At 54.4% G+C, this 22556-nt stretch overlaps 1 protein-coding gene across 1 annotated transcript in view; it reads left to right on the plus strand.

Moving 5' to 3' along the window:
* Nucleotides 1-22556, plus strand: part of Drc11 (dynein regulatory complex subunit 11) — a 124226-nt gene that overhangs the window by 13121 nt on the left and 88549 nt on the right. Inside the window, exons 5-7 of the mRNA XM_076866405.2 lie at nucleotides 1738-1929; nucleotides 2780-2851; nucleotides 12729-12934. Coding sequence (XP_076722520.2) covers nucleotides 1738-1929; nucleotides 2780-2851; nucleotides 12729-12934 — 470 coding nt within the window. The remainder of the gene's footprint in view (nucleotides 1-1737; nucleotides 1930-2779; nucleotides 2852-12728; nucleotides 12935-22556) is intronic.

Raw genomic sequence — 22556 nt, forward strand, 5'->3', positions numbered from 1 at the left:
CCTCTTGGATTGTGCCGGGTTGACATCAGGGAGGTTTCTTTCCTGCCCTTGTGCAGCACCCCTCTGTGGCCAGCCCTTCCACCTCCACTGCGCAGTGCTCGCCTCACCCTGGCCTCATTTTAGTGCACCCTGGCTCAGCACCCCACGAGGCCCCCCACAACCTTTGCATGCCCTTCGCTGTCCTGCAAGCCCCCAAGCTCACTGTCAGCAGCCTGTTTCTTCAAGATATCTGCGGTGTATACCCAGAGGAGAACTTGGAGAAATGAAATCGTTATCCATCTTCTACATTTAAAAGTTAGTCCCCTCTGCCGAGGCCTCCTGGGTGTTCAGTGCTCAGTCGTGTTGGGTAGACCTGGCAACATCCCTCGAACGCAGCTCTTCAGCACTGGCCGTGAAAGTGTTGGAGTGAGGGCTGGGAGCCCGAGGGAAATGTGCAGGCCACCAACATTGACCAGGGGTCTTCTAACGTGACCATCACGTGATGCTCGTTGTCCTCTAACACGCCAAGCACACTGCTGGAAATGCGTGCCCCCGCACCCGCCCAGCAGCAGAATCTCACTGAGGTCTCCGCCCTGGGACCTGGGGTGTGGACGGGCTCCCCCGTAGGCAGCCACGTTCCTGGGGCTGCACTGAGGGACACCTTGAGGGGGCAGCAGATGGCTTAGTGGGAGGAGGGTCGGTCCCTGCTCCGGAAGGCTCCCCACTCACCACCCGGGTACGTCACTCCACCGTCTCAGCCCCAGCTTTCCTAGCGGCTGAGTGGCCAGAAGCACCTGCCTTGGACATTGATCCAACGACTCTGGCGCTCTGCGGGAAGAGGATCTGGCATCCCTGAGGTCCCTGTCCCCTCACTCCTTCCTGCGCCCCTCCTCCCCCTGTAACACAGAGTGACTGTGACTCCTGGTGACAGATGGAGCAGCCACTCCTGAGGCCCTGATGTCACGGCCTGGAGGGGACTCCACCTGTGCTGCAGCTACTCTGCCTCCAGTGGCCTCTCCTCTGCCTTCATCCCTCATGGACACCCCACCCCCGCAAGGCCACTGCACGGCTTCTCCCTTGCTCCTGGGACAGCAGTGGCCCTCAGCCCTGAGCCCTCTCAGAGTTCACGGGGGCCCTTGGGCACCCCCAGAGCCCTTGCTTTTGTCCCTTTTCCCTCCAAAATGTCTTGGCCACTTGCCTGACTTTGTCACCACATGCCCCACCTGAGCCCTGGACTTTTTGTTTTAATGGCACTTGTCACCACATTTGGATGAGTCCTGGAAGATGTTTCATATGTAAAATTAAATGCTCCTGAAATGATTTGGCATTGGCCTCGTTCACTAGGTCAGTCTGTGATTGGTTTAGACCCAGCATTTTACCTCACGTGTATTTTAAGTCTCACATCTCATATTAGTGCTGTGTCTTTAATGGAGTTAATGAAATATTGGCGGCAGTTTCAAGTGTTACTGAATCACTTCCATTTCTAGTGTCACTCGCGGCCAAGTTAAACTATGGCGGCTCGAGTTACTATTTTGTTTGGAAGGCTAGAGGAAATCTGCGGTCCTTGAATCTGGGATCACAACATGACGTGGCAGAGTATGACAGTGTACCTAATCTGCTGGCAGACAGAGAGCGTCGGGGAGCCTCCGCACGCTGCCCCGTGGGGCTATTAGCAGGGTGTGTTGGGAGGAAGCAGGTGAGTTCTGACGTGTTTAAACCTTGACTTATTCTGTTTTTTGATGTTGTTATTGTTTTTAGAAATTAGCCATAAAGAGCATGCCCTTCGAAGAGGCTATTAAATTCATCCAGATTGCTGAGCGGGCGCGGCAGGGCCGCCTGAGAGCCCTGTTCATGAAGCAGATATACCTTCAGGAATACAGAGCAAAGCAGGCCAGGCTGCTCGGGGAGAAGGTCGCCGACGCGGGGGCTGCCGCACTCCGCATCCAGAAGGTACGAACCAACGTGGGCCCCTAGAGCTGGGGGGAGCACCCTTCGCAGGTAGAGATCCTTCCAGTTCAAGGGGTGAGTGCTGAAAGTCAGAATCCCCAAGTCCTACCTTTGGTGGAGCTGGATTCCATAAGTAAATTCCAGGAAGATTTGTTAATGATCACCCTGGGGAAGCTGGGAACTAAACTTAGTCATATCTAATTTTTTAAAATTCTAAATAAGTGTTAAACAGAGTATTTTATTCAAATATTTTTTTAAAAACCACTCATAATTGTTGGGAAAATGTTGCTAAAACTCAGTGAGGACATAAATCCTTAATGGATTTTTTAAAATATATTCATGCACAGACAATTTGCCACCTGGCACTAGCAACCATCTCTGAAGACAGAACAGTGACCGGGCCGTCCCTTCCAGGAGTGGCCCCAGGGCTCTCCCCGTGTCAGCTGAGTGCTTCTGGTTTGTACCCATCGGAGCTGGAAGCTGGAGCCGAGCGTCCTGGGGCGCCTCTGGCTGTATCTCCCCGAGTTCCTTTGGAATTTTTCTTTTGAAACTCTGAAGTGCCACCCTTAGATCTAGCCTCACACTCCTGCCATCGAGAAGTTTCTCTTGAAAAACCCCAGGTAGAGGAACTTCACAAAGGAGAGCAATAGCTCATTTCTGTGATGTGATTTTTTTTTTTCCTTTCAAAAATTTTGGCCTACAATCACATACAGAAAGAGTCCGTCAACACACCCGTGTGCCGCCTGGGGTCCATGATCATGTGACCTCTGGAAGGTGCCGTTACGCAGGAGCAAGTGGGTGGCAGGTCTCCTCTGTCCAGGTATTAAACAGGCGGACGTGCTTTTCCTCTCAGGTCTGGAGGGGCTTCTGCCAGTCCAGGAGGACCGAGAGAGAGAGAGAAGAGGAGATGATATTCCTGGGCATGGTGAGTGTGCTTGTCCACAGGACCTGGTTCTCACGCAGCACACTCAGGAAGGCTGAGTCTTCCCTGGCTGTCCCTGCCTGGCCACTCCACTGGTAGGAAGAGGGGAGACTGAATCGATGGTTTTGGCCAGCGTGGGGCTGTGGTCTTCACCTGCCTGTGTTGAAGTCCCACCTCCTCATCTGCATCCCTCCCCTGACGTCTAGAGATCACTCAAGGGACAGCTGACCCAGCAAGTGCATTAGTGCAGCATCGTTGACCTCCCGAGGCTCCCCCGCCTGCCCCAGCGGCTCTCCCCTCCTGCCTGCCCCTGGTCAGTGCTGGGGTACTCCGCTGGAGGAAGGAATCAGGTCCATGTTCCAGCAACGGGGAAGCACCCACTTTCTGGGTGAAGGACACAGTGTCCCTGTGTTCACAGAGTCTCAGATCAAGAGCTTCCTGCTCAGCAAACACAGGAAGTCACCCCAGAGTAGTGCAGGATCCAACAGATGCCTTGATTTTATTACCTGGTTCTCGAGTTTCCTCTTCTTGCTGTTTTAAAAACAAGCCAGTGTTTATGTTTAGAGATGGGGTCCCCCTTGGGCTCCAGCCCATTCCTTGTTTTTTTGGTTGTTGGGGTTGCTACCAGAATCTGGTGGGTTGGCATCTGCTGCTGGTTTAGAAATTCACGGGGTAGAATATTATCCAGCCAAGGAAAGGAAGGAAGTTCGTCACACGTGCCACAGAGCAGTGAGCCTTAAGGACACTGTGTTTAGCAAAATAAGTCAGTCACCCAAAGGCAGATACCCCACTCTTCAGTCCCCTGAGGTATCCGGATGGACAGCCATGGGCACAGCATGCAGTGGTGGCTGCCAGGGCCTGGGGCAGTGGACATTACATCAAATGTCCAGTCTCTATGTGCAGGTTAGGTCCTAGCGCCCCGTGAACGAGTTTACCCTACTTAACCCCTACCCACACTAAAGCAAGGTCGAGATAGGAGATTTTAAGTCATGTGGGTAATTTTTCCCCATAATTGAAATGTTTTTAAATGTCCACTGGGCCATTGAATTATACTGAAATGATTCTATGTGGATCTCAGCTACTTGCAAACTAAAAGTTAAACAAGCTGCTCCTATAGTCCATTGAATCTACGATGTCTTCAACTGTAAGATGCATTGCTATTTTTAGGGGCCACTAAGAAAAAAGGGCTTCTAAATAAACCAAAGCACACCCTTGATTGTAAGATGCATCCGTCCATAATTTCAGAACCATTAAGTGGTGAAAAATCTACATCTTAACACTGGTGAAACAGGGAGAGTTGTATCTGTCATTTTAGGCAAAATAAGAAGGCTTGACAATTAGGCTCGTCACATTGCCCCAGCCTTTCTGAAGGCCAGGGAGCCGGTGCAGCTAGAGCCTTAAAATATTTACATGTCTACCCTTGACTCTGTTTCCAACCTAACACATCATCAGAAACAGAGATCTGGCTGCAGAATAGTTCTCTGCCGTATTCTTTCTAATACCAAAAAACCAGAAATGGCCAATTCTAGTGTTCTAGAGCAGGTGAGTAGTGAATCATGGTGGCCTTACACAAGACGGTGCTGTGCCGTGCTGACACTACAAAACACATTTCTGACTAATGTTTGGTGACGCTAAAATGCTCAATGTCGAAATTCGCTGTTTGGAATTCTAGCAAGACTCCAGCTAAGGGGACACTGAGGGCCATGTGTGTGCCCAGGAGAGGCACCTGCCAAGTCAGAAGGGCTCATGTTTCAGAGGGTGGCTTCAGAAGATGTTGGTATTTTCTAAACTGGTCAGCATTTACTCTGTGAACCAGAAAACACACACTTCTTAGAGTAAAAGCAGATGGCAGTGAGGTGACATCCATATTCCCCAAATCTCCAGATTGCTTGGTGCGTGTGGACGGGTGGATGCTTAAGGAGACGGCAGCGTGAGCGTGATTTGGGGTGAGGGGGCATGGATATGGGACGTGAGGGTAAGCGTGGTAGTTATGTCTAGTTTTCTATTTTAAAAATCAAATTGCAGTCAAAATATTTGGTATAAATATTGAACAAGAAATCGTACATTAGCTGCAGTTTTTGATTGTTTTTTTACCCAAATGGAGCACAACTTTGATTTCTCCGATTGCACTGCAAATTGGTGCCACCACTCTGGGAAGCAGCATGGAGATCCCTCAGCTGCAGTTGTGACTCGGCAACTTCTGTTTAAATGAATTTCCATCTCCTTGAACTCGGTCTACATTACCCAACAGCCACCGTGCGCCTCGTGCCACAAACTGGGCAACGGCCGGGCACGACTGTCTCACCCTCAGGTCTCGCTAGCTGACACTGATAGCACATGAGGGTGGGATCCCATGTTGCTTGGATTTTCAGTTTTCCTTTGTCACTTGCATGTGCATTGCTGGGATGAAGACTGCTCGTCCCGTTTCTGAGCACAAGCAGGGCGGGTTTGTGTTCCTCAGCCTGCTTCTTCCTGCGTCCCCCTTAAGAGCACGTGGTCTATGGAAATCTCACTCGTGAGAAGACTATGATTCAGCTTTTAAAGGAAAGCTACCTGCTGTTCACTGCCTGGTGGCCATAAAGCGTCCATTCCCCACCCAAGGCGGCTTCCGTGGAATGATTCCCACTCGGTCCCTGATGAGGAGACGGCCTCCCTCTTTACACTGGGTCTCTCCGCCCGCTCATGCTGCTCACTGTGCACGGGGAAGCCCTCGACTCACCAGGTCAAAGCTGCCTCCCCTCCGCTGGGAGACCCTGGCGTGTCCTCAGGAGCCGCTGTTGGGCAACAGAGCCCAGGATTAGAGCAGAAGACGCCAGAATGCCCCACCGCGCCCCACGTTTCCTTTGTCTTATGAAGGATATTTTTTATGCAGCCATTTAAATGTTTTATATTCTAAAATCCGTACAAATAGCGCCCTGCACTCTCCTGCGCCGTCATTTGAATTGGCAGAGCCAGAGGATCCCATTGAGTCGAAGGAGCTTGAAGAACTCACCGCACCGCGTCCTGTGTTTTGTTACCCTGCGGCCATCGAAGTGTGCACTTTAATGAGGAGTGCTGGGGGGCACTCATTAAAGAGGCCATGGCTTCTGCATGCTCCTGGAAGCGCCACACCACCCTACTCACTTCAGACTCCACCTGAGACTGGCTGCAGCCTACATGACATCTTGGCCAATAAATCAGACCCCTTTCTTATTAGCAAACAACCCCCATCCGAGCTCTGGCCCCCAGTGATTGTGGCTCCTTCCCAGGGCCTGTGGCACGGAGGCCCCATGCTGCCTCCCCAACAGTGTCCTTGGGCTCCTCTCTGGGACCCGCTGTCATGCACAGCCAAAATGGGCAGAGGATGTGGATAAAGCCCTTTCACCACCACCCTGAAGCCCAGCCAGGACCACGCAGTCCATCTGATCCTGCGGATTATCTGTCACATTTGGCTCCAAATGACATTCAATTGTTTCCAAAAGATTAATTGATTCCCAATAAGCAGTTTGTGCTGTGACCCTGTGTTTTGCTTTGCTCTTGTTTGGTTCTAGCTTTTGAGTGCAGAAGAGCTGTTCCCGAGCTTCCCGGGGAGGCAGGTGCCCTCCGTGGGGGTGTCTCTTGACCAGCTCAAAGGGCTTGTGCTGCCGCAGACACTGCAGGGGAGCCAGGCCGGGGGCGCCAGCGGGCACTGCCCGTGGAGGGGCTTGAGCAATGTGCCCACCGGCGCTGCGACCTCAGCCTCCTCTCCTGGGAGGTCAGAGCCGTGCTGCCTTCTGCAGAGGTGGGGGAGGACTCGATGAGGGTCAGTGGCTGAGGCCTCGGTGGCAGCCAGGACAGACTGCACCTTCAAAGACCGGAGTCATGGGAAACTGTGTCACGGTGTCACGGTGTGGAATGACTTTAGAATGGTAATTGGCATCTAGAGGTATGATAAGTTTTCTAACAAATTGCAAATCTTTTAAAATGAGTTCTTGCATAAAATACATGTGCAAAGGCCGAGGCCCCCTGTGAACCACCACATCTGTGACGTGGAAATCACTGTGACGTTGGCTCTGGAAAAGCCCCAGGGCTGCCTCCCACCTGCCACTCCGTGACCCAGCCCCGGGGAGCTTCCTGGGGCTGCCTGAGGCAACAGCTGCGGCCCCACACAGTCAGCTCCGGGTGGCGCCCGGGAAGAAGTGTCAGATGCCACCGCGTCCTCCTGGAACAGCTGTCCTCCCACCCCACAGGCATCCTGGCGAGGAGGCCGGAGCTCCAGGGGCTCCCTGGAGAATCTGGACCTCAGAAGCTCACTTCCAGAGACTCAGAGAGAAAAGGAAAATCACCGTTTTCTATCAAATGGGATTTTACAGCCTCCTTCCCTGGGAACCGTTGAGTGTGATTTCAAGTCTGATTTTTTATTTTTATTAAGTCTTCTTATAATTGTTATTATTGATAAGCTTAATTTTTGCCCCAGGCTCCAGGTCATGGAAACTAAATAGCCAAACTCGTTGCCCTCCCAGGTCCCCTGGCCCCAGGAGTCCTTCACCTCACTCTGGGGCAGGACACCTGCCTTTATTGGTCCCCTGCAAGGGCACATCACGCAGTCCCTGGTGCACTTGGGAGAGTGGCCGAGGCCGAGGCCTGGAGCCAGGGCCCCCTGGGAGGCAGAGCGCGTGCTGACCCCAGCACTGAGCCCCGCACCATGGCTTCTGTACGTCTGTGCCAACAGGGACGCGGTGGCTGCTGGCTCGGTTGGAGCCAGGCCGGCACAGCCAGCACTGGAGAAGGACCAGCCGTGATTCCTAAGTGATCGCATGGTGAGCCTGTCCCATCATGCACCTTCAGACACGGTGACCAGGTGCCGTTTAAGTTAGAAAAGGGCAAGGCACCCGACACGGGCACTGTCACCCTGACCAGGAGAGCCAAGGGTGCAAGGCTGGTGAGGCAGCCTAGCAATAGCCATGAAAATCACAAATGCTCATTTTCTAAGAAAGCATGATTTATAGTGCCCGCCAAACGCCATCTTCAGACAGCATTTTAATTCAGGAAACCTGCCCGCAAAAAGGCAGCCAAGCATGGTGCTGGGGCTTGTGCAGGTATGTCACAGCGGGTCCCACTGTAGTACGATCACCACATACCAATAAAAACAGTTGGGAGCAAGAACAAAGACTGGAGATAGATGGCTCAGACCAAACCCCAGTCTGCTACTTCCCGGCTATGTGACTTTGGGCAAGTCGCCAGACTTCTCTGTGCCTGTTTCCTCATATATAAAATTAAGTAATGAGGCTACTTACCACATAAAGTTGCCATGAGGAATAAATGACATAACACTTAAAATCATGCCTGGCAAATCACAAGTGCCCTCAAAGTATCTATTAAAAACAATTTTAGCCAGGTGCAGTGGCACACACCCATAATTCCAGTGGCTAGGGAGGCTGAGGTAGGAGGATTACAAATTTGAAGACAGCCTCAGCATCTTAGTGAGGCCCCAAGCAACTTACTGAGACCCTATCATAAAAGAAAAAAGAAAAATTAAAACGGGCTGAGGATGCAGCTCAGTGGTCAAGCACCTCTGGGTTCAATTCCTGGTACCAAAAAAGAAAAGAAAAAAGAAAGTCGGACCCGATTACATCTCCACCACTGATTGATCTAAGTCCAGCTCTACTACTTTGGTTCAAGTTCCTAAAAAAGCAAAATTTTCAGATGCTGGGAGTTTTTTTGTTTTGTTTTTGTTTTTTAAAAATTGGACTTAATGAACTGGAAAAACACTTTAGGTCTCTGATAGTTCTATATTTGCTAAAATCGTGGATTCTAAAACAAAGGTCCACCCTGGGGACGCTCAGCTCCTGCTGCCGCAGCCTCTGCGCTCCCCGGGGCCGTCTGTGTAACCCGCACGGATGGCGGTACCATGTGCTGCCCGGAAGGAAACGTGGGGCCAGGTGGCTGGTTTCCGTCAACTGTGGCACCCCCCTCTGCACCATCTCGAAACGGACCACCGGAGGTGGGGACACTCCCAGCACAGAGTCCTCCATGTGCCATCAGAGCTGAGGCATGCGGCACCCGCCCCTGAGGGCCGAGCTCGCGTCTCTGTGCCCACGAGGACCGACCGAGGCACAGCCAGTCAGTCTCTGCACAGAGGGGGTGAGAGGTGGCTCTAGGTGGCCACGAGCCAGGGATGGCGTCCCCCTCCTTGCTCCAGCTTTGTCTCCAGTGTCCCCGCCCCAGGAGCGCCTGGAGGAGGCCGCCAGCGTCGTCAGCCCTTAGTGCACGTCCACTGGGGACCGAGAGACGGAACAGCATTTCATTTGGACAAATGTCCATTTTGTCTTCCTAATTTGAAGAAGGAGTTTTAAAGACAAAGCCCATCAAACATTAGCTAAGCATTTTAAGTTAATGGACCGTGTCGTGCTATTTGCCCACAGACTCAGGAAGCACTGTGTTATGCCCTGTTTTTCAGCAACATCAATTATTAATATGTATATTTTTGCTGACAGAGGACCTTGCTATAAATGTAGGTTTCGTTATCCCGTTCTGGGTCATTAACAGTGGAAAGCTTGTAAATATAATGGTTTATTCACATGGGAAGCCTTCATTAAGATGCATCGTTCTATAGCTGATGCGTTCAATATAGAACATGTTATTGTGTTCTCTGGCTCCCTTTAACATTCGTAATTTATTTTTAAATGAGTTGCTGTTACACCACGAGTTAACACATTTGAATTCCATATGACCAAAGTTGCTAAAGAGGAAAAGATGTCGTAGCCTAAAGGAAGAGGTGCTCATTAACAAGGGACCTAAAGACATTATCACCTTTCGATTCAAAACCAACTGGAGAAGGAAGCCCAAATGACCAAATGCATTTCTTTGTCAGAGAAAGTCAGTCGACATCAAGAAACACACACAGATGCGCACACATTAACCACACAGCATGGCGTGGCAGCAGGCAGAGCCACAGGAGCCAGGGACTTCCTGCTGCCTCCTTCCTTGACACCGAATGATGAAGAAGGTGTAGTCCACTTTGAACCTCCGTCTCCTCATCCGTCAGTGGGCTCCCCATGTGAAGAGAGAGAGGTGAAGGAACACGCGGGGCTGACATCAACCCGATGGCTGTTCAGTGTGGCTGATAGGAAATGCCGCCGGAGCCGAGTGATTTCTGTTTGGACTGTGGATGCTGAGGAAGTTTGCTGGTCACCTCTTACAAAGCTATTGAGAAGACGTGAACCAGACTCGCCTGCTGGGTCCTTGCTGTGAGGAAGGAGAGCGGGGGACCATTCAGCACAGCGAGCACCCACCTGGGAGGGGACCTGGGGAGGATGACAGGAGCAGCGTGACTTGGCGGAGGTGACTTCACGGGACTCACCCCGGCAGAGAACCGTCTCGGTGGAGACCTCGGAACACCACCTGCGTCTTCAGGGGCGGAGCAGGGCCACGCTGGCGGAGCCCTTGCCCCTCAGGAAGGAGACCCACTGCGGGGAGAGGAGTCCCTGGGATCAGGAGCTTCTGATTCCCACCGTAGGATCCCACAGGGTCCGGTTTTACCTAAATGATGAAATGGGGGAGTCTCCTCCCCGAGTTCCACAGACACCCACAGCCACGACCAGCCACGCCGCCCAGCACCTCGGGGACTTGGATGATCTTTTTCACGTTGTTCTTTAAAATGATTTGTGATCCTCCCTGCGTTCACTTTTCATCATAAAAGCCGTGCGTCCTCATTTTACTGGACGTGGAGCCTTTGCTCGTGTTCTGAGGCTTCCCGACACTGTGTCGTGAGGCTCCGTGGGTGGCCCCTTTCTCTTTCCCCTTGGGTGGACGTGACTGTCCTCTGATTCTAACGGCCCCTCGTGGTGAAATGCCCCTCACCCCAGAGCGTCAGGGCTGCGTCTTGGCAGTCGCGTCCATCCGTCTGTCCGTCCACACAGATGTGCTGTTGCATCCAACATTTAATCCATTTGGATTTGTTTCTGCGCGTGACAAGCATCAAGACCAACTGTCCCTTTCACAGTAACAGGCTTAAATCCACAGCTTTGCGGGTGGCTTCTGTGGGCTCTCGCTTGCTGCCATGTTCTTGCCCACAGCTCTGAAGTGGAGGACTTCAGTTCTGCTCTCTTACCCCCACGTTTCTGGATGCCGTTGCCAGGTGGCCGTCCTGGGCTCCACCCGCCTGCTGGCTGGTGCCGCCAGGCACAGAGACAGCCAGCCCAGTAGGGATCGCGGCAGGGGCTCCCGGGCCCAGGCCTTGGGGTTCTGTCCTGGGGCTTCTGCAGAGAGTCCCACTCAGTTTCCCAGCCCAGCGGCCACCGCGGAGGGGCAAGGTGACAGGCAGAGCAGGGAGCAGGTGCCACAGAGGGGCATGGTGACGGGCAGAGCAGGGAGCAGGTGCCACAGAGGGGCAAGGAGACGGGCAGAGCAGGGAGCGGGTGCCACAGAGGGGCAATGAGACGGGCAGAGCAGGGAGCGGGTGCCACAGAGGGCCAAGGTGACGGGCAGAGCAGGGAGCGGGTGCCAGGCACCATGTGGGGCCTATTGGAAGCTGTGGAGCAGTGCACAGCTAGGATGCAGGCTCTGAGGGAGACTTATGGAGGGGACCCGGGCCCAGGACGGGAAGAGGCTCCTGCTGGGTGGCCTTCCATTCCACAGGACAGCAGCAGAGACAAGGGACCCCAACAGCATGGCCAACGGGGACAGGACCTGGGGTCGAGGAGTCTGGAGTATTGAGAACTCATTTCATGATTAGCTTATATAATTCAGGATTCAAAAATAGCCGTTTAACAACCAGCTTGCAAACCCCTGAGTGTCCCCTGGCCCTCGGCAGCCTCAGCCTGACCTCCCAGCGAATCTCAGAACCTCCAGAGCTCGGGCCCTGTCCACCGAGGAGAGCTGGCCCTCAGCCCTAGGAGCTCTGATTCCAGGTGCCCCAGCCCCAGACGCGCCGTCCTTCTCCAAGACCTTGCCCCGCATCCCCTGCAAGCCCCTGGGCAGCAGCTGACTGGCTGCGTGAGCCTGTGCCTCTCCCTGGCTCGTGCTGACCTCGTCCCACCGGCCCCTCTTCTTCAGGAGTCTGAGGGGACGTGACTGAGCGTTTGCCCCTGCCAGCCCCCTGCAGAGGCGGATCTGCGGGGCTCAGCACCTCTGGGTGCTCTGCTGCCAGTTGACGTGCCAATGGGTGGGTTTAGTGGGTTTCAAGGGAGAACATCCACTGAAAACGCTCACTACCACAGGATGCCTGGGTCTGCTGTGTCATTTCCTTCCCTGGAGGTTGGTAGGGACGGAGTGGACGTGTTCAGAGTCTTCTTTCTTGAAATCAGAGCACTCCAGCTCCTTCCTCAGGTTCTGGCTTCCAGTGCCTTCTTCCTCTGGTGAAGTTTTTCTTTCCATAGTGTGAAGGAATCTGTAGCAGTCTCATTGAAGGTGTTAGCATTACTGTGACAAAATACCTGAGGTGATCCACTTGAAAAGGTAGAAGGTTTATTTGCGCGCACTGTTCTGGATGTTTCAGTCCATGACTGATGGGCCCCTTGCCTGGGCCACACCACTCACCTCACAGCCAGGAGCAAAAGAGAGAAAGGAAGGGCTGGGGTCCCTCAGTCTCCTTCAAGGGCACACTCCCAGGGAGCGCCACCGGGCCCACCTCCTGGAGCTCCACTGCCACTTGGTGGTGCCACCTGGGGACCCAGAGTCTATCGCTGGGCCTCTGGGGGCATTCATGGGACAGCACTGGATGGGCGTGTCTGGGCAGCCGTGTGGAGTGAGCCCCGGTGTCCCCCCATGGGGAGGGCCACCTCCTGAGGTGGCTGCCAGGCCTGGTCTTGAATTCTGGGCGTCTCCGAGGTGGAAGGACCCCACCGAGGACCGCGGCACCCGACCCTCCAGGACCTCTCAGCGCTGTGGCTTACGGTCTCCCCCTCTCTCCCCTTCTCAGAACCCCCCTCCTCTCTTCCACCAAGTCAGTGCCACCATCATCCAGGCGGAGAAGGTGAGCCTGCTGCGGAGCGCGGTGCAGCTGAGGCACGAGGAGGGCTACAGGGAGGCCCTGGTGACCATCAAGAACGACCTGCAGCAGACGGAGGGCCCGGACATCAAGGAGAGGCTGCGGGATCAGATCCGGCAGTGGTTCATCGAGTGCAGGTGAGCTGGGCCGTGCGCCCACCACGGCCCTCCCAGGCCCAGCCCCTGGCTCGTTTTGACTCAGACACACACGGGGAGGGTCGGGGGTGCCTTAGCTCCACGCAGGACAGCGGCCTCCGGGCGGAGCCTTCAGAAGTCAGTTCTCTCCTCCTTTGTGACGGTGTCCTGGCGTGCGCTCTGCTTGGGGTGGAATACAGTCCAGATAGTGGTTCTGTGACCACAGAAGTAGGGCAGGATGGGGACACAGCCCCACCCTGGGGGACCCACGCCCCTTCTCAGCTGGGCCTGACCCGCGGCCCGTCCCCCTGGGCCCCCAGCTGCGGCTTGCCCGAGGCCCAGGGCTCTCAAACCCCGGCCCCCAGAGGGGATCGGCAGTTCTGGGGCGAGGCCCCGGCCTCCTAGCGTCCCAAGGGTCTTGAGAGGGTCCTCCATGGAGTGCTCAGTGACCTAAAGCGAGTCCCTGGGCCAGATTCCGGGGGTCTTCCTCAGAGCACTTCCACAGGGTGGGGGGCACTGCCGGTGACCCTCGGGACAGCTCTAGGGTCTGTTTCCTCTCAGGAGGAGGGGAGGGCCGCTGGCGGTCCCCGCTGGGCTCCCCTTTTCTCGAGTAGGGGGCACATCCTCAGACACCGACGCCGGCGCTGGTCAGCTGACCGGGACGGGCACTGAACGGTTAGGGGTAGAGAAACCTGACCTCCGCTCAAAAATCATGATGTGGCCCCGTGGTGGGCCGGCTCTGAGCTGCCCAGCGACTCCGGTGTGGTCTACACTGCATAGCTCACTGAGGAGAGTACAGCAGGAGCCGGGCTCCCACCGCCATCTGCTCACCTCCCACACCCTCCTGTGGGCTCCGAGGAGTCCCTGCCTGAGAGGACCCAGGGGGGAGGCCTGGGACTGAGGGAGGCCCCCAGGGCCTCATTCCAGCAGCCAAGAGCTGAGTCCCACCCACGGCCACACGGGTGGACCTGGAAGGGGAGGCCTGGGGTGACCTGTCCTGGCCGGGGCTCTGATTGCGGCTGTGTGGGCTGGAGGCAGAGGCGCCCCACAGAGCCACACCTGGCCCGTCCCTCAGAGGCTGAGGCCCAACCAACCTTGGCTGTTCCCACCACTGGGTTTGGGGACAACGTGTCGTCTGGTGTTTCTCGCTGTCGTAACGGAGCGCCTCCCGCTGGGTAAATTATGAACAACAGAAGTTTGTGGGCTCAGGTAATGGAGGCTAGGAGTCCCAGCTGGAGGGGCGGCCTCCAGTGAGGCCTTCTTGCTGCGCCATAACTCGGGGAGGGGGTGCCACGTGGTGAGAGGGACAGGGCCATACCCGTCCTCTACGACCACCCGCTCCTGACAGCCCTCCTGCCCCCCTGGTAGGAGCGTGGGGGCCCGACCTCCTCCTGAAGACCCCATCTCCACACGGCGCCTCCGTGCATTCTGGTGGGGACAGACCCCAGCCCTGGTACGTGAGTCGGTCATCCCGTGACTTAGGAGGCTGTCGGCTTCTGTGCTGCCTTGTGTGGGGTCTAGCCCTCGTCCCCTTGATAACATTTAGAGGTCATGGCAGGTTTTCTTTTTTTTAATTAATTTATTAATTTTTATTTATGTATGACAGTGAACTGCATTACTGTTCTTGACGATCACACACATAGAGCTCACTTTTTCACCTCTCTGGTCGTACACACAGTGATTCACTCCATTCGGGTCTTCATGCCTGTACTGGATGGTAACGACCTTCACAGTCCACCCTCGTTAATCAGGGGCATGGGGCAGGTTCTCTTTGATGCGACACTGCAGGCTTTCGCCGGGGGTCCCGTCCCTTCCTGTGAGTACCCTTTCCAAACATTTGATGGTGTCCCAGGCTCCGAGTGGTGACCTTTGTGAGCGTCTCTCCGGTATCTTCCTCAGGGTACTTTACAGCAGACCAGGGCACGGTCCCCTGCACGGGGCTCCTCACGTGGGGACTCAGGAGTTGCGCGGGTTGGTTCTGTGGTGACCGTCAGGAGACCGCGACGCTGGCAGCGGGGAGGAGGTGCAGGCCCGCACGTGCAGGCCCTCTCGTCCCTCAGTTTCCCCCTCATCTGTCAAAGCCCATCACACTCGACCCTGGACACACACCAGTGGATCGTGATGAATCAGAAGAGCTGCGGCGAAGGGAGCCGTGGTGGTCGTGGGTCAGAAAATGCCAGCCGCTCCCCGCAGCCCACAGCACCCGGCCAGCACCCCGCCAGCCCTGTCCCCGGCTCCCGCTCCCGTCCCGGGGTAGGAGAAGCCGGCATTGGCCAGTCACAGGGGACCCTGAGCCTTCCCGTTTGAAGTAGCCCTTCAGGCCTGGCTCAGACGTCCCCTGTTTTCCTTTCCCTGTGGCATCTGGCCGTAGAGGGAGGCGAGGACTCCTCAGCCCACCAGGTGCTCCCAGGCCAAGATGGGGCAGCACCCAGGCACTCAGTGTCCGCTAGCAGCGGGGACAATCCTGAGAAAAGCGTCCCTAGGCACGTCACCTGTCCCACCAGCATCGTGGGGTGCCATGCAGACCCAGGGGGCGAGGACCTTACTGCCCTCGGCCACTCAGGCTGAGTGCCCACGTGGGGCCGCCTGTCACCCTAGGACCAGGGCAGGCGGAGCAGCCACCACTGAGCCTTCAGCTCCAGCAGGAGAGAAGGTGGTACAAGAGAGGGGCAGCGCGCACCGGGTCCTGGCGGCCACTGCGGGTGTGACACAGCAAACTTCTTTATAAGTGAACTGGGTGTGCCCGAGGGCTGGCTGTGGCTCAGACGCTGAGCACTGGCTGGCAGGGTGAGGCCCTGGGTCCCATCCTGGCCCCACAAAAAGACAGACCAGAAGAGAGGTGCTGTGAACTGGGGGGGGCTCCTGGGGCAGTGAGCGCGCAGACCGTCCCGTGGCCTTGCTGGCGTCCCCGTCTGCCAGGCCGTTGCTCATCTCCGCTCTGTGTCTGGAGCACGTGGGTGTGGACATCCGCCTCACCCCAAGCACAGGAAGAACTCGAGGCGCGATGACCTAAGCACAGCGGCGACATCCGGACAGCGTGGTCTGTGCTCTGCCTCCTGTGGCTCCATCGTTGACCCAAGAGTCCTGACTGGACCGTCCCCGTGCCCCAGCTGGCTCCTCAGACACTGAGCTGCAGGCCACCTGTCTCTGGGGACTCCCTTCTACAGCCCTTGGCTTCTGCCTGGTGTCCTAGTCCCTGGGCACCTGCTAGTGTGCCCTCTGTGTCAGAGCCCACCCTGCTGGGGTAGGGTTCTGCTGGACCTCACGTCCACCCTGAGCACAATGACAGTGCCACACCCAGGCCCCAGGGGACCGTCCAGCAGGGCCTCTCCACTCCACCACATTCGCCCCACGTCGTGCCACACAGTCAGAAGACGGGCAGTGCCCGATGCCCACCGGTGCCTCTGTGCGCCACCCCGCTCCATGGTCATCCACAGCCAAGCTGGCGTTTCTGCTCTGCGGGGGTCTCAAGGACGCGGTGCACGTCCCACTCATTCACCTCCCTTCCATTGCCCACACCCTTCACGGCCTGTTGCTCCCGTTGACAGTGACAGTGCCACCCCCTGACTGCTTCCTGCCCCCTCCTCCCGCTCCCCCTGGAGCTGAGAAGCCACCTGGCTCCCTCCCCCCCCCCCCCCCCGGGGCACTTCTGCAGAACGATTCAGAAGGCAAACTGGATGCTTGCTTCCCGCGAAGCACCGTGCCACCGCGGGCAAGTCCCTCAACTTCTCTGGGTCAGCTTCCTCCTCTGTGATCGAGGACAAGGATGGTGCCATTTCTGGGGTGTTTAGGACTTTTCTCCCTAGGTAACTACCTGCTCCGCACACGTGCCCTCGCACGAGGACTGCAGCCCCAGCCCGGCCCTAGGAAGACAGTGCCACATCAGTTTCCCAAGCAGCAGGGGCAGTGCCGTGATGGGGTCATGGGCCTCCACTCTTCACCACCTGCCTGGCTGTGTCTGCAGAAATGCGCTCGGGATGGTTGTGTGCGGTGGCAACCAGGAAATTTAGGTAGAAAGGCTTCGCTTCAGAAGAGCTGAGCCTTCTGACTAAAGCACATGGATGTATAATTAAAACCTTCACTTTCATAGTTAATGGGATCATGTGCCCCATGTTCATGAACTTCTGCTATCAGGGGTTCTCCTTTCCTTATATGCCAGAGAACAAGCATTCAAATGTGTTTCCCATAAAATGATTCTTTATTTTTAACAAATATTTTAAATTCCAATATATTAAGTGACAAAGCCAAGTTGAAAGTGCTGTGCACAGTTGTTAGCCCAAATAAGTTAAAATATACAGTACCCGTCCTTGTCTGTGGGACACAGTCCAGCACCCCAGTGGATGCCTGAGACCGTGGACGGTATCAAACCCTGTACAAGCTCTGCTTTTATCCCTACACAGCACAGCCATACAGCAAAGTTGACTATATAAATTAGGCCCAGAAAGACTAACAACTAATAATAAGACATACCGTGTATAATAAGGTGCCACACAATAAAACTGTCAGCATCGCTACTCCTGAATTTTGAGACCAGTATTAGGTAACATAGGGGTCCCTGGAACACAGCCCTGCAGAACTGCAGTGGCCCCTCGGACAACCAAGATGGCTACCAAATAACTAGAGGGCGGGTAGCATATACAGTGTGGACCTGCTGAACAAAGGCATGAGTCACACCCAGGTGGGGCAGCCCACGGCCCAGTAATTCATCATACTACTCAGAATGGCGCACAGTTTAAAATTTATCAATTGTTTATTTCTGGAATTTTGCACTTAATATTTTCAGACTGCAGTTGACAGCAAGTAATTGAAACCAAAACCATAGAAAAAGAAAGTGCAGATAAGGGGGGACTACTGTAGCCACAAACACATTTGGCTTATTAAATGTGTGTTTGTACATGCGTGAGAAGCCTCTGGAAGGGCACACCAGAAGCGGCAAGCATGCTGTCTCCAGGGACAAGAGTGGTAGGGCTACATTTTATTTCACATTCTTCTATACTAGGAGAAGCCTTGTGTTTCAATAAGTATCATTTTTACAATAAAAACCTGAGTTAAAAAACATACTAGAAAACAGAGAAAGGCCATCCATTTGGGCTGATTATGAATTTCTTATGCACACTGGCTTTAGAGAGTCAGATTACGGAACACGTCTGTGCCACTCTCGGATGTACACCCCCCTCTGGTGCGGAGTAGGTGGACGTGTGTAAACGGGAGTCATTTTCCCCACGAGGTCCTGGGGGACGTGAGGGACAGGCCTGCCTTCACTGTCCACCCAGAGGCTCCCTAGTTGCTCCAGGGTTTGCGGCCTCCTTTGAAGGTGCAGCTGGCTGGTCCCTTGGGGACACTTCATCCTGGTGTCACTTAACCCACTGTCTAGAGGCCATTCGGAGGCATCCTCATGGGTGCGCTGTGCAGAATTCACAAGATATAAAAATTCCTTTTTTGAAGTAATGTAAGGTCAGGGGAATTTATTTTTATAATTGGATTACATTTATCTCGTTGACTTTGATAAAAATCCTCCTTGCTTTTTTAAATCAAAGGCAAATAGAAAGCAAATATTGTCTTTTGAAGCATGAAATATGATCAGTCCCCAGGATGAATTCCAATCAGACACACCAGAACAACTCGACAAATCACGACGGGACAGGAACGTCTACTCCCACGACTCGGGACACTCCCGGCCCATTTTATCACACAAGTAGTGGCCACAAGGGTTACTTGTTTACCTCAGGTTTTACGTTATTCTAAACGAAGTGTTTTCCTCTGATGTTAAAAGTAATCCATGCTCATTATAGAAAATGTGTGAGATCAAACTTTAAAGAAGAAAATTTAAATCATCTGTACTGTCAGCATCTATAAAGGTAGCTACTGTGAGAATTCGGGGACATTTCCTTCTAGCCTCTTTCTCTCACACATGCATTTTAATTGTTTTATGAGCCCTTTCTCCAAATTTAAAAACTATGACGTTGGACTTTCCCATGTCCTTAAATCCAGAAGATGTGCTCAGGAGCACGGTGTCCAGCTGCGTGGAAGCCCGGGCCTGACTGAGGAGGATCTTTCGATTCTTTGCCAAGTTGATAAGAGAAACGCGTCTCACTGTCTTTTAAGTCACCCTCTTTACTAATGAGGTGAAGAACTATTTGGTGGGTTTTGTCAATAGTATTTCTTTATCTTGAAGTGACTTGTCACTTACCTGCTTCCCTCTGTGGTGTATTTTTTTTTTTTGGTGATTCCTACACACACACACACACACACACACACAAATACACAAACACACATACACACACACATACACACACACACATACACACATACACACACACATACACACACACACACATACACACATACACACACACATACACACACACACACATACACACATACACACAAACACACACACACATACACACACACACACACACACATACGTAAACACACACATACGTAAACACACACATACACACACATACACATACACACATACACATACACACACATACATAAACACACACATACACACACATACACATACACACACACACACACACACACACACACACACACATACTGGAAAGCCAGAAGTAAGAGTAAAGGGCAGAGAGTGGGTAGGAGAAGTGACCTGGCCCTCAGGAGCCATTCCTGATGTCCCCCGGGAGCCCTCCTGGCCGGGCCTGTGGGCCTCGCTCCTCCAGCCACCCCTGCTGTGTACAGCGCACTATCTGCCACCCAGTGTGACGTGGATGAAACGAGAGGCTGTGACGCCTGGACCCACATGCTTCCAGCTGAGGTCAAGGATTCTGCAGCGTATTTCATTCTCCTGTGGTGGCACTGGGCAGGACCCTTGTTCTCCTGTGGTGGCACTGGGCAGGCCCCTTGTTCTCCTGTGGTGGCCCTAGGGAGGGCCCCTTGTTCTCCTGTGGTGGCCCTAGGCCCAGGCCCCTTGTTCTCCTGTGGTGGCCCTAGGCAGGGCCCCTTGTTCTCCTGTGGTGGCCCTAGGGAGGACCCCTGTTCTCCTGTGGTGGCCCTAGGCAGGACCCCTGTTCTCCTGAGGTGGCACTAGGGCAGGGCCCCTTGTTCTCCTGTGGTGGCCCTAGGCAGGGTCCCTTGTTCTCCTGTGGTGGCCCTAGGGAGGACCCCTGTTCTCCTGAGGTGGCACTAGGGCTGGGCCCAGGTGCAGGTGCAGTGAGCCTCACCCCATCCTCAGCCCTTTTTAATGTAACTTTTTACGTTGAGACAGGATCTCACCCAATCGCCCAGGCTGGCCTTGACCTTGCAATCCTTCTGCCTTGGGCTCTGGAGGAGCTGGACCTGCGGGCTGTGCCCCACACCCAGCTTATTGGAATGAATATCGTTTTCCAGCTGTGCATCTTGGGTTGGATACTAGCACATTGGGGCTGCTGACTTCTGAGGTCTCAGGGTAGCTCCAGGGTTGCAGGTTTTCTTGGCTGCTCACCTCCCACAATGTGGCTGTGGATGTGGACCCTAGTTCTGGTGTCTAGGGCCTCTGTCCCCTCCTGCCAAAGCATGGAGGAAGGCGTCTGCGCTCAGTCGGGCCACCTTTCCTCCTCCCCTGGTGTGTTATTTTGTTCATGCTCTGCTCCAGGGGCGTAGGATCTTCTGGATCCCGTGGCCCTTGCGTTTATGAACCACCTGTTGGAGTACATGCCGGGCGCTTTCAGTGATGGGAATGGTGTGGAGACTGTAGCACGGTTGCTCACCAGGGGTCCCGGGTGCTCGGCACCTGCACTCCCTTGACCCTTGCTCCAGGTCCCTCTTGCTGTGCAGTGACCTCCCACAACCTTGGTGACTTAAGACAGTAGAGATGTATTTTCTCACTGTCCTGGAAGTCCCAAGTCTGAGATCCAGGTGCTGGCGGGCTGCCACCTCTGGAGTTTCAAGTGGAGAACCCCTTCCTGGCCCCCCGGTGGCCAACGGCATTCACTGGGCCCTGTGTCCACACCACTCGGTCTGCCTCTGTGGTCCCCTCGCCCGCTCCTCCTCTGTGTGTGTCTGATCTGCCTCCACCTCTCCCCTGAAGGACACTCATGATGTTATTGAGAGCACACCCCTGTGATTCAGGACCACCCCCCAATCCCTCGTTTAATCGCATCTGCAAAGACCCAGGTTCCTTGTAAGTACCACTCACAGGCTCCAGAAGGTAGGAACCAATAGTTCAGCCCACCATGACCTTCAGCACCTAGGAGATGGACACAGCCGTCTTCCATTCACAGATAGCGTTTGGTTAGTCGGGCCAATGCTGCACCACAATTTCTGCAGTGGGGGAATGTTCTAGATCTCCACTGCCCAGGAAGTAGCCAGTAGCCCCGTGAGGCTCCTGAGCACCTGAAAGACGGCCAGCTGACTGTGAATTTTTAATGACAGATGGTCCCCACCCTCCAAGTTTTGGCTTTGGATTTTTCAACTTCACAATGGTACAATATGCTTTCGATAGCAACCAAGGTGGAGTTTTGAACACTGATGCTCCAGATCCTCTCTGGCTGTGCTGGGCTGAGGCACCGGGCAGCCCCATGCGCACAGGGAAGATGGCCCAGCTCCCGTGGGCTGAGCAGGCTGTTCTGCGGGTTAGGTGCTATAACTGCATCTCTACGTGGGGTGTTTCCCATGGGGTGGGCTTATGGGACCAAACCCATTCTAAGTTAAGGGGCATCTGTGTATTTAATTAATTTGAGTTGAGACAGCCCCAGGACCCTGGTGGCTGCCATATTGAACCACGTAGTTGTGGGGACGTTTGTCTTCAGACAGCCCCTTGCTTGTACTAGGCATCTCTCTGAGATCAGCCATGAACATCTAAGTTTCAGGATTCGTTAATAAGCTTCAATTTGTAGGGCCATAAAGGGGTCTCGGCCATGACCCCATCCAACCCCTGAGGGTTGGGAGGGAGAGCTTGGAGGCCCAGGTGGGCCGTGTGGCCTCGGTCAGCCTGGGAAACCCTGGGCTATGGTCAGTGAAGCGAGAGCGGCCTCCCCTCGTCCCCTCACAGATCAGAGTCACCTGGGCACATCATTCCTAGAAACTCCGGAAGATGCTGGGCCCTGCAGTCTGCAGATGGGAACCCCAGATTGTCCTGTTGTGACTGTTGCCGTTCCTGTGTCACCTATGTGACGTTACTCACTTTGTCGAAGAGGTGCTGAGTTCCAGGGCCTCCTTCCAGCACAGAGAGACGTAAACTGCTGAGCCTCAGTCCACCTTTTGGTCAGCTGTGAAGGTTCGGGATGGCTCTGGGTCTTGGGGCCTTGGGAGTTTCTTGGGCTCCATCAGGTGGCCGGGCTGGGGATGGAGCCACAGCTTCTGCCCTTAAACTTACGTGATGCTGTGTCCTGTGTCTCTACAACAAGTAAATACATCAAAAATAGCACACATGCACGTGCACGCACACACACACACATTCACAAGCAAATGCACACACACAGGGCATGGAGGTCCCAGGCTCGGCTGCCTGTGTTCAAATCCCACTTAACCCCTCACAGGCTGTGTGACCTTGAGCCAGCTTCTCCCCCTTTCTCTGCCTCCTTCCTTATACTCAAGTGGAAGGTGGTGGTATTAATACTGCTTACCGCAGAGAAAGGATAAAGTAGGTTAATAAAGACCCAGACATTACTATTAT

The sequence above is a fragment of the Callospermophilus lateralis genome, chromosome 9 (assembly GCF_048772815.1).
Source record: "Callospermophilus lateralis isolate mCalLat2 chromosome 9, mCalLat2.hap1, whole genome shotgun sequence".
Lineage (NCBI taxonomy): Eukaryota > Metazoa > Chordata > Mammalia > Rodentia > Sciuridae > Callospermophilus > Callospermophilus lateralis.